Below are 13,125 nucleotides of genomic sequence, written 5' to 3'. Positions count from 1 at the left end.
GTCAATTTTCTTAAATAATTGCTTCTTACTAGTTTTCTTATTTTTAATTCTTTCTTAATTTTTATTTAACCAAATATAAGTAAAAGTTTAATTTCAACGTACTTAACTACAATCCCTGTGGGATCGACCTCACTCCTGGTGAGTTTACTACTTGTAACGATATGTACACTTGCGTGTGCAAAATATCACAACAAGTTTTTGGCGCCGTTGCCGGGGATTGTTAGTTAATATTATTAAAAATTAAATTTTGTTCTAATTTTGTTTTTCTTTTCAATGTACTAATCCTGATTGTTTTAGAATCTTATCTTTTTCAGGTTAAGTCAAGGTGCAATCGTGAGATTACTTGAAATAGAGAAGACTTGTAAAAAGAACAGAAGAAGGAAGAGATTGGAAAGAGCGGCAGTAGAGATTGAACAAAGTAATGGCTGACTACGCCAATAATGGCAACAATGACCGTAGCCTGAGGGATTATTTTCTTCCTAACTTGACAGGGGTTAGATCTTGTATAAGACCACCTGCCATCGATGGCAACAATTTTGAAATTAATCCAGCCATACTGCAGATGGTCCAATCTTCAGTCCAGTTTGGGGGACTACCATCAGAAGACCCAAACATGCACCTCGCCAACTTCGAAGAGCTGTGTCTGACATTCAAGGTGAATGGAGTTAGCGATGATGCCATTAGGTTAAGGTTGTTCCCATTCTCACTAAGGGAGCGAGCCAAAAGTTGGTTAGTTTCTTTACCAACTCACTCAATCAACACTTGGGAGGAATTGGCCCTGAAATTCCTGTCCAAATTCTTTCCTCCTGCGAAGATTGCCAAGCTGAGAGCTGACATCAACAACTTCACGCAACATTTCCAATTTAGAATGAAAAATTCTAAATATAAATTTTAATTTAATATTTATAAATTATACTTAGATGGATATGAAAATAACGTGAATTATTTCCATCTTAGTAATAATTTCCATAAATATTTAAAAAAATATGCAATTTAAGTTGTTTCAAAATTAATTTAAATTAATTTACAAGTCAAATTTAATTTTCTATAAATATATATTGCATTTCGAAAAATGAAGTGTATAAGAATACTACTTTCGAAAAGGCTTTAAAATAAAATAAAATAAATCCTGGAAAAATTATCTTAATTTTATGTTGGCCCAAAATTAATTAATAAAATTAATTTACAACAAAATATAATTTTCCTATTTAATTAAATATTTAAGAAAAATTTCAAATATTTAAGTATCATGATTAAGAATCAACTTAAATATTAATTTGGGAAAAAAAACAAAAAAATACAAAAAAGGAAAAAAAATTACAAAAATACTTTGGGCCGGCCCATTAAACATTTATATAGTCCACATACAAATATTTACAAAAATACCACATGCACTAAGCCTTCAGCTATACAGAGCGAACCATGAAGATGAAAATACGCGCTCGTTTCAAAACCGCAAAACAACCAAAATGAAACCAAAACGAGAAAAATACAACTATTAATTCTGGCAAAATCAACTGGAAAAAAATACCTGCAATGATCTAAACTGAAAATGACGAAAAAAAAAATCAGAAAAACTGTGAAGAAACTGAAATTACACATTTGTTTTCTGTTTTATTCGATCAAAACAACTCCCCCTAATATCGAAATCCAGATTCATGAAATGTAGATCTGTAACAAACAGATCTGGACCTCCCACCAAATTCAAAACAATGTATGATGTGAAAATTTTTAAAAAAAAAACCTCATGAATAATACATCTACGTTATATACAGTTACATTTTGATTTATTTTTTGTTTTGGTTGCCTTATAGTGGCATTATCGTTTTATGATAGTTTATATATTATGCAAGAATTTAATTTGATGGGGACTAAGAAATAGTAGTTATACATAGTAAGTTTTGTGCAAATAGTTGCATATTAATTTTATAGTGAAATAACATATGCCAGTAGCAAAACTATAATAAAACTACAAAACAACTGTATGCAAGTGCAAATAGTTGCCTTATAGTTGCATTATCGTTTTATGATAGTTTATATATTATGCAAGAATTTAATTTGATGGGGACTAAAAAATAGTAGTTATACATAGTAAGTTTTGTGCAAATAGGTGCATATTAATTTTATAGTGAAATAACATATGCAAGTAGCAAAACTATAATAAAACTACAAAACAACTGTATACAAACTAAAATACAGGAAAAACTTTTTGAACATCAACATCCATGATAAATCTCATTGTTACCCATTGATGATATAAAAATGGACAGGAAACAACTAGATAAAAAACATATTAAAAAAAGACATACAGAAGGTGTAAAATTTCAAATATGGGAGAAAACCAAAAAGAAACCGAAAACAAACCTCGGTTCGAACATCAGCACCAACATTAGCTTTTTTCCCAGAAACGTTGACAATGAAATCTCTGCATTATTTGTTGAGCAAACATACATAAGAAGCACAATGATTTCTATACTCTTTCTGGCTTTATTCTCTACACAGTCGCTCCATATGTTATCAAGGTCCGTTTCTTCGTAAGAATATATAAGAAACTAGCTTTACAATTAAAAATTAAAAAGAAAAAGAAAAGAAGAATTGTTATGTAAAAAAATTTAAAATTAAAAACTGAAATAAAATTAAAAATTAAAAATTAAAAACTGAAATAAAATTAAAAATAAAAAGAAAAGAAGAAAAAAAGAGAGTGAAATGATGAATTGATTGATAGAAGTCAATCCTAGACCTAAGCAACAATATATAAGAAACTAGCTTTACAATTAAAAATTAAAAATAAAACGAAAAGAAGAATTGTTATGGAAAAAAAATTAAAAATTAAAAACTGAAAATAAAATTAAAAATAAAAAATTAAAAACTGAAATAGAATTAAAAATTAAAAATTAAAAACTGAAATAAAATTAAAAATAAAGAAGAAAAAAAGAGAGTGAAATGATGGATTGATTGATAGAAAATGAAAAAAGAGAGGGAAGAGAGTAGGATTTGATTGATGATGGATGGAATGATGACTAAGTAGTATTTGTGTAATAAAACCAACTTTGTAAGTAAAAATGTAGACATAGGCGTGTAGAAGTATTTAGGTAATAAATTGTGCAAAATGGATTTTTCATGTAAAAATTTCTATTAATTTTCTATTTAATTAATACACTAGAAAAATACTTCAAGCAAAACAGATAATATCTATCTAGACTTTCATTGACTAATTAATTCAATTTCTAATTATAATATATTTTAGTTCATTTATTTTAATTAATCATTAAATGAAAAAATCATTGATTTAAGTTGGTCCAAAATTAAAATAAATAATTTTAAACTTTAATCTATTTTTCAAATAAAATTCGAAATTTCTACATTAAAGAAATGCAATTTTGAAATTGTGGGAAAGAGATTAATAAAATAAAATAAAATATATTTTGAAAATTATTCAGATTTAAGTTATTCTGAATTAAGATTCCAAACTTAAGATAATTTTCAACTTTAATTAAATGACATGAAAATAACAATATGTAAGTATCATCATGAAAATCAACTTAGATATTGAAATTTTCAATTTAATTAAATGTATTAAATTGAAGAAATAAATAATTAAGTATAGAGGAAACTTAATTATTAACTCTAGTTTAATACTAGGAAAATATACTAAACTTAGATTGTACCAAAATTAATTATGAAACAATTAATTCCACAATCAATGATATTTTCCTATTTAATATTAGAAATAATAAATAGTATAGAAATAACTATCTAGAATATATATCACTAACTAAGTGTTTTTCTAAAATTAACTTTAAAATATTAAAATGAAAAAAAAAATTCATATATTTTAAAAGTTAATTATGTTGCTCATTCAATTTTAATTAGGTTAGACTAATGTAATTAACCTAATACAATTATTTAAATAAGGTAAATGGGTCTTCACAATTGGGATAGTTCATGTGAGGGGGAGCTGGGTTCAGTATGTCGTACCCACTTCTATTGGCCCCCAACTCTCACACAAGGCCCAAAAGAGAAGAATTTAACCTTTAAATAAATAATTGTTATTCATTGAATAAGCCCAAAGCTAATTGGACCTAAATAAAATTACTTATGTAAAATTTTATTTTAGCAACCTAGTACATTTACTTAGTAAAACTTAAATGGGCTTCCTATATGCATCTAAGCCCAATAACAAACATATAGGCTCACACAAGTCAAATGATTTGGATGGGCCCTATCATGTTACTAGGTTCACACAGATGAAAGAAGTACAAAAATTACCTGTTGCAAATTATTCATAAGATCTATTGACAATTGGACTATGATTAAAATCAGATCATTAGATCTGTCAACAAGTTAATCATAGAAATTTAGATCAAATGAATAATAGGTTTGTTTAAAAAAAAAATTGAATAAACTATATAAAAATAAACAAACATTGTCCATGTAACAGATGTGAAATAAGAAATTAATATAATTAAATTATTATTCTTAAACTAACCAATTAAATTTTGAAAATTTAGGGTTGTTAAAACAAACCTTAAAATCTCAAAAATAAAGGAAACTAATTTTAAAATATCTAGGTTTATTTGAATCAAATTAAATTAAATATCAAATAAGATCAATGATTTGAAAGAAAGAATCTTCAATATCACTTTCAAATCTTATAATTTAATAAAATAAACCAATTTTAAAATAGATTTGGTTAGATAATCATTATTTTAGGAATAAAATAACAAATAAATAATAATTACCATAATTATATGTCAAAATATCTCAAATTAAGCAATATTCAAATTTTTACAAAAATATCTAAGTTATTTAAATATTTAAGATATGATTTATAAATTTCCCATAAGGAAAAAAAATAATATATATATAGAAAAATATTATTTTTAAACTTATAATTTATAAATAATTAAATATTTAACAAAATAACAAATTTTGAATTTAAAAATATTATGGTAAGTGTATCTATAAAAATATCTATGTTAATTTCAAATTTATTAATTATTTAATTTGTCATATAAGATAATTTTAATATAATATTTTAAATAAAAAGACAAAGTTATCTCTTAATTTAAAATATGTTAAATATTAAAATTTCTAATCTTATAATTAAATAATATATAAATATTAAAGAAGTTAACAAATTTTTAAATCTGATCATAATAGGAAATATTTAAAATTGGAAATATTCCAAATTAGAAATATTAAAAAAAAAAAAGGAAATATTTCAAATTTAGTAATATTTAAAATTGGAAATATTTCAAATTAGAAAAATCTAAAATTGGAAATATCAAATTTTAGGAAACAATCCCATAAAAAATTGGATTTTCAGGGAAAAACCAACATAATTTGCAATTTGTAGGGGCTGCCAGGATAGGCTGCATTCAGCAGCCATGATTTCTAATCTTCCAAAATTCATATCTTTTTCGTTTTTCATCGAAATTAAGTTCCGTAAAAACGAAAATCTCTTAATTTTTCACAAGAAATCCAAATAAAATATTTTCAAAAATAGAAAAAATCTTTTTCATGGAAAAAATTCGTACAACACAAACATTTACCACATAAGCACATAAACCAACATGAAATCATCCAAATCAACACAAAACATATAAAACATCGTTTTAATTCATATTACATGAAAGTAAATCATTACCGTGGCTCTGGTGCCAGTTGTTGGAAATATTTTACTAGGACCTAGATTTACTACGAAATATGTTTTATTAACATCCTAATATGAATTCTAAAACAATAAAAATAAACACATAAGACTTTAAGAAAACCTTACATTAAGTGCAACAGAATATAATGAATCCTTCCATTCAGATCTCTAGCCCTTGATTCCTTTCTGTAGTAGAGCATAATCAAGATCTGAATCTGGATCTCCTTCTCTCCTTCTTGTTGGTTGATTTTCCACAGTCTTACATACTATGATTGAGGTACCACTTGATGTGTGTGGGCACTACTCATTCACTCAAAGGAATTCGAAATTTAGCGAAGAAAAGAGAGAGAAGGGGCGGCTTGGCTTTTCTCTGAAGGAAACAATGTTCAAAGTTATGAGTTTCCTGAAGCCAACACTTTCTATTTATAGAATGCCCTCTAGGTTTAGGTTAGAATTGTGTGGCATTAAAATAATGGAAAAAATAAAATGGTAAACCTCTTGCATAGTGGGCGGCCCATATAAGGAAATTGGGCCTCACTTTGTAACTTTCCCATTTTATTATTTTTCATTCCCATTTTCTCAAAAATGCCAATTTTCCAATTTAACCATTCAAATGCCAATTCTAATTATTTAATAACTTAAAAATAATTATTAAATAATATTGCCATTTAATATATTTATTAATTTAGACATATAAAGTATCTTAATTATTAAATAAACCTAGAATCTCTTTTCTATACAATTTTTCCCTTGCTTAGTGAAAATTCATAAAGTAGACATAGTCTAACTTTAGAATTATAATTGATTAATTAAAATCAATTAACTGAGTCTTACAAGCAGTATGGTCTCAACTAGTATGGGGACCATGGGTCTATATAACCGAGCTTCCAATAAGTCGAACCGAATTTACCAAGTAAATTCCCTAACTTATTAATTCCTTATTGAATCCACTCTTAGAACTTGGAATTGCACTCTCAGTCATATAGAACGCTCTATATGTTCCACGATATAGATACGTCATTAGTTATCCATTGTTATAATCCTAATTTGATCAATGATCCTCTATATAGATGATTTACACTGTAAAGGGATTAAATTACCATAACACCCTACAATGTATTTTATCCTTAAAACACTTAACCCTGTATAAATGATATTTCAGCTAAGTGAAATGAGTACTCCACCATTTATTTTTGTTTGGTTAAGCTCGAAGGAAATCATCATTTACTTTCTATTCGCCAGATAGAAGCTATAGATTCCATATTTATGTTAGCGCTCCCACTCAATTGCACTACCGTGTTCCCAAAATGTACGTATCACCCTGACCCAAAAGTAGGCTTAACTAACAAATCAAAGAACACAAATAACACTCTTGAGATTAAACCTAATCATATCAGGATTAAGATCATTTGATCTAGGATCAATAGGTAATATTGAATTGAATAGATATTACGGTAAATTCTAATATATCTAATCAAAGTTCAATATCGGTCCCTTCCGATGTATACTCCATACATCCGATACTGGTAAACTTTGCCAATGTCCTGGAAAGGACATAACACTTTTCCAAGGTGTAAGGATACCTATCGCTGATTATACCATGTCAGTCTAAATCCAGTGTTCTGACAAATCAGGGAATAAACTTTCGAACATATAATTAAGATTATATTCCACTGTGCTAACAACACTATAATCATTAACAAATTCATATGTTCTGGACTTAAATAGAATTCATACATTATATATATAATCATGAAATAAATCATGTGAACCATGCAACATAAAATGTTATTTCTGATCTTTATTAATAAGTAAATTTGATTATATTGAAATGGGTTTTATTTAGGGCACAAAACCCAACAGTAAGACCTATGATGGGCCTAACAAAGACAAGCCAACGGAGGAAGATGATGTAGAGACAACACCTACACCAGAGAAAGAGAAGACTACTGATGGTCGTCCACAAAAAGAAACACCACCTCCAATCAGCATTGACCATCACATCAAAATTCCTTATCCTCAAAGACTTCATAAGAACAAGATGGATAAGCAGTTTTTGAAATTCCTGGAAATATTCAAGAAATTGCATATCAACATCCCATTCATAGAGGCTTTGGAACATATGCCAACTTATCTGAAGTTTATGAAAGATATCCTATCTAAGAAGAGAAAGTTGGAAGAATTTTAGATGGTGGCACTTACTGAAGAGTGCAGTGCGGTCCTGCAAAAGAAACTACCACCCAAGCTAAAAGATCCGGGTAGTTTCAACATTCCATGCTCAATAGGGGGTTCGATACAAACAAAAGCTTTATGTGACTTGGGAGCCAGTATCAACTTAATGCCCCTATCTATGTTTAAAAGATTAAAATTAGGGGAAGCCAGGCCCACAACAGTGACAGATGGCATATCGTTCTTTGACTCATCCTCGGGGTATAATTGAAGATGTTTTGGTAAAAGTTGGTAAGTTCATCCTCCCTGTTGATTTCTTAATACTTGACATGGATGAAGATGAGAATATTCCTATCACTTTTGGAAGACCATTCCAAGCAACGGGAAGAGCATTAATTGATGTACAGAAGGGGGAGTTAAAGTTGTGTGTTCAAAAAGAAGAAGAGACTTTCAAGGTATTTGCCGCAACTGAAATTCCTATTTGTTGTCGAGTGGAAGATGTAAAGGATGATCGAGAAATAACCACCAACAAGAAGAAAGGGAAGTCTAACGAACGCTTTCGAACTTTTCGACGACGTATGAAAAGACTATTGTGTGGGAATTATGAAGGTGACTCTCAATCTAAGGAAAGCTTTAAAAATTGCAACATTGGAGGTCAGTTTTCGTCATTTGGCACAAAGGCCCTCATGGATGCGAGAGGTGGATTCTACCCTCCACCACCACCGCCATACTTACATGGCGCTCAGGTAAGTTCCCTTCCTTTTAGTTTTTAATGTCACATTGGGAACAATGTGTCACTTTGAACTTAAATTTTAAAATTTTAATTTTAATTTTTTATTTTTAATGTAAGTTAATTTGCTTAATACGAGTCAATTTGAAAGTAGGTAGATAGCATGATTTGAAAAGTTCACTAATTTTTTGAAAAATCCGTGTGCTTGGTGATGTTATACTCTTGACTAATTTCAATTTTGTGGCTTAAAAGAACATGGAAACATATTAGGTAATTTCTAGTAATTGAATTGGTTTATGTATGCTAATTGAGACATGTGGAAAGTTGTTTGGAAAATTCTAGAACTTGCTTGCTTGTTATTTGAGGCGAAATAATAAATTATGCATGATTAGGAAAGTGATTTAGGTATTTTTTTTGGATCGATTGTGTCTTTCAAGCCATCCTTGTAAGTTTATCCTAGTTACTCTTTTTGAGCCTTAACTTATTTTTTTCTACACATATTGAGCCTAAAAAAATAAACCCATAAATATCCAAAATTTCAAATCTAATCATACCATAAGTATGTCTTTAGTTTGGGGGAATTTAGATGGGAAGTTTGTTGTATGTGTGTGAAAAAAAAAAGTGTGAAAATTGAGAGAATGTAAAAAAAAAATTGATTGGCAACAACTTGAAAAAAAAAAAGAGAAAAGAAAGAAAAATCTGACAACCAATGTCAAATAAAAAAATAACAAGAAAGATAAATATAAAGTTGTTGCAACTTTGTTGAAAAAATATATCTCTCATGTAATTAGAAAAAAGGGGTATTGAGATTGTGTGAAAAGTATTGTGGGTGACATGATTGGAGAAGCTTAAGGTATAGGAAAGCCTAAATGACCATTTCAACTACCTTTACCCTAAGCCTAACATTACAAGCCTAGAAAGACTTTCTGATTCTTGGTTGTGCATTAATTTATATTAGTGGAGAATAGTAAGTATTGCAAGCATATGGACTTTTGGGTTAGTGGATTGATTATTGTAATTGACATGCATAAAGTGGTTTAATTGTTAGTTAATTGCATTCTATGGTTTCATGAGCTAAATGAAAATAAATTGAAATCTGTCAAGGGTGTAATTGAACTGAAATTCTGGAGTATATGCATAAGTGATTTTTTTTCATAATCATGTTATTCAAGCTACTTGAAAATTACTCATGTTTTGGAGATTGACTTTTTTAATGTTTGTTTAGTGTTTTACTCGAGGACAAGTAAAAGCTTAGTTTGGGAGAATTTGTTAGGTTATTTTTAGTATTAATTTTAGATTAAGTTTAGTATATTTTTAATTTAGTTTTAATCGTGTTTGGAGCATTTTTACGCTTGTTATCTTTTATTTTTGCAGATTTAAAATAGAAGAAGATTAGAAAAATATCAGAGAAAAAGATGGGAAAAAGATAAAAATATCATGATATTTAAAATAGAGAAAATTGTGCAAGAAAATAAAGCCGAAACTTCAAGCCTGAATTATACTATGTTCTGATTAGATTTTGGAAAAAGTCAAAACATAAAAGTTTTAGATCTTTCTTTTATCTTTCCGGAACATCTTGAATCGTCCAATTCCAAACAATATCAAGAGAGTTATGAACAAAATACTATCAGTCAACGCAGCAGAAAAAATATCTCGTTTGAGGTTTCCCAAAAAAAAATTAAATTCGAATGGGAATTTAAACATGTGCGTTTTTTTCCATATTTTTAGGCCTTCAATGCCTATTTAAAAGGAAGAAGGGAGTTGATTTCAGCAAGCAATTTCAGAGAGAGAAAAAGTGAGAATTCAGATGCAAAGTGGAGAGATCAACTGCAATATTGGAGACATTCTTCAGAGAGTTTTCAGCATTCTTCTCTTCTCTATTTTTATCTCTTTTCTTAAAATTAATATGTGTGATTGTGCTCTCATAAACACGAGTAGCTAAACATTTAATTAAGGTTAGATGGAGATTGTTTAACATTATTTTATGGTTTTAATATGATTTATTTTTCCCCTAATTTCTATGTATTCTATTTCATTTGTGCTTAACTACTTTTAATTGCCTGATCACCAATTAACTGTCTATGATTTGATGCGAGATCTGAGAAGTGAGTGTCAATTATGCTATAGTGAAATAGAACTGAATTTCAATATAGGACGAGAGTACCTATATGGTTTAGATAGCTTATAGGGATTCTGTGTTTAATGCCTGTTGCATGTTAAATTTATCACGAGAGTAGAAAGTTTGCATGTAATTGAGATTTATATATCTGAGAAGACTATAAATTACCTTAGTAAACCTGCTATTGCGTAGAAATTAACATTAAGAAAATAATCATATTAGGCCATAATCAATAGAAACAATTGAAATCGAAGCCCTAGTTTTTATTAAATGTCAATTTTCTTAAATAATTGCTTCTTACTAGTTTTCTTATTTTTAATTCTTTCTTAATTTTTATTTAACCAAATAGAAGTAAAAGTTTAATTTCAACATACTTAACTACAATCCCTGTGGGATCGACCTCACTCCTGGTGAGTTTACTACTTGTAACGGTACGTACCCTTGCGTGTGCAAAATATCACAACAAGTTATAAGTTAGTGAACTGAGAGATCCAAGCCTAGCCATCTCATACATGTGCTATTGTGGTTGTGATGGCGGGTTAAAATGTAGGTGGAGATTTGTCTTCACGGATTTGCTCCATCGCTTCATGAGAAGAGTATTAGGTATTCTTCTTATGTTTAATCTTTTCATTGTAGCCCATAAATGTCTACAAGGGTACCCATGACTTTCATATATCATGCAGCTACAGTGTAGTGCTCGTTGGCCTTCACAGTAATGAATTTGGTATCGGACTTCCGGATGCTTAAACTTTCTAATGGTGAATATCTTCCACTCTCCTTCCTCCTCCTGACCTAGGACAAAATAATTATTCTCTAAATCAAGCTGCTCAACAACCTTGTGGTACATAGTTCTTGTGTAGAATTCAACACATTGGTTGTAGTACGTGGTCAAGCATGTAGGATTAGGTGGGTGAGGTCGAAGGCATTTGCTTTTGAAGTCATTTACAGTCTCGTTGTGTCTGAGCTTTGAGACTATCATATCTATGGTTGTTACAAATTCACGCAAGCAATAATTCTTCTCTAAAAAAAATTTTAGAGCGGAGTTGATCGATTCGCAACGTTGTGTGGTTCTCATTCCTGTAACGAATGAACCCTTTAAATAAGTTTCTGCCCACTGTTTTCTTGTATCGAATGTTTTTTGGCACCATTCATTATCTGTTAGTTGTTGGCTTTCGATGACGTCTAACCATCTTGCTTCAAATTCTTCCTCCTCGTAGTAGTTGTAGATCAGATCTTTATATGTTTTTAAGAAGATCAGATCTTTAACCTTTTTGGAAGCATTTGTATTGAGATGTCAAGCGCATAGACGGTGTGTAACATCTGGCATTTGTTCCATGATGGCTTGTTTCATGGCCACATCTTTGTCAGTAACTACAACATTTGGCTTCTTATCTCCACGGCATTCGAGAAATTTTTGAAGTAGCCAACAATAGGATGGAAGCTTCTCGTGGAGGAGGAGCGCAAACCCAAAGATGCATGTGTTGAAATGGTGGTTGACGCCAATGAGAACAGTAAGAGGCTTATTGTACTCATTTTTCATGTAGGTTGTGTCAAACCCTAGTACATCCCCAAAAGCCACATATTCCACATGTGAGTTTCCATCTGCCCAAAATAAGTTAGCCAATTGATTCTCCTCGTCAACCTGATAGACAACGAAGAAATTTGGATCCTTCTCTGCGAGACAATCAAGAAATCCCAGCGCCCCTTCTGAGTCCGTCTCTATCTTCTCTTCTCGCTTGGCACTAGCAACCCTGTTGTACACATCTTGAAGTTGACATGGAATTCTCTCGTAACCTCCACTTTGCAAAGCAACATGAGACATTATGTTGGCAGTTTTAATTCCTACGAAGTTCATCGACCTAACTTGGGCAAGCAAGCCATCGGACACAACTCAGTATGATCTTAAAAATTGTACCTCACTTGGTGAAGCAAGCTCCTGATTGTGTATTGTGCTGAACTCTTTGAATTTCCAAGTGTTACACGGTTGTGTGAGTAGAATAAGCAATGCTGCCTGACATCCGGTTCTAGTGAGAGCATGAGGTCTTTTTATTCTTGGTATGTCCGGTGATGTGATTTTTTTTTTAACCTTCAGAACAACAAACCCACCTCCGCATTACAATGACCCCATGAGAACGTCGTCATCGTCTTTTCTTGTGCCGAAACCCATCCGTTTTGCGTACATTTCGTAGAATGCTTCCCATTTTTCCTGTTTGTCGAGACTCTTGCCTAGCATGTCATGTATTTCAATCTCATTCACTGGTTTTGTGATGTTTAGCTCTGTTGTTATGATTTCCCATTCATAACTTTGTTCGTCATTCATGTTGGCTTGTTATTGATGTCTAAGAATTTTATATGAAGAATAAGGGAAAGAGACTGCTAAGGGGAGTGAAATTAGATTTTATGAGTTTAAAGGCCATAGATAATAGAGTTGTATGGGTTGGTGATCACATT

At 30.2% G+C, this 13,125-nt stretch overlaps 1 protein-coding gene across 1 annotated transcript; it reads right to left on the bottom strand.

The window, feature by feature from the left end:
* Nucleotides 1–11,968: 11,968 nt before the first annotated feature.
* Nucleotides 11,969–12,496, bottom strand: LOC115723754 (protein FAR-RED IMPAIRED RESPONSE 1-like). The gene has a single exon (XM_030653231.2). It carries the CDS (start codon nt 12,494–12,496, stop codon nt 11,969–11,971), a length of 528 nt encoding a protein of 175 aa, XP_030509091.2.
* Between the last annotated feature and the right edge of the window lie 629 nt (nt 12,497–13,125).

The sequence above is a fragment of the Cannabis sativa genome, chromosome 9 (assembly GCF_029168945.1).
Source record: "Cannabis sativa cultivar Pink pepper isolate KNU-18-1 chromosome 9, ASM2916894v1, whole genome shotgun sequence".
Lineage (NCBI taxonomy): Eukaryota > Viridiplantae > Streptophyta > Magnoliopsida > Rosales > Cannabaceae > Cannabis > Cannabis sativa.
Note: the sequence above shows the minus strand (reverse complement) of the source record. Positions and strands in the feature narration are given on the sequence as shown.

Excerpts from the sequence above, each read along its gene's own strand:
- LOC115723754 (XM_030653231.2), bottom strand. The coding sequence starts at position 12,496 with ATGTCTCATGTTGCTTTGCAAAGTGGAGGTTACGAGAGAATTCCATGT.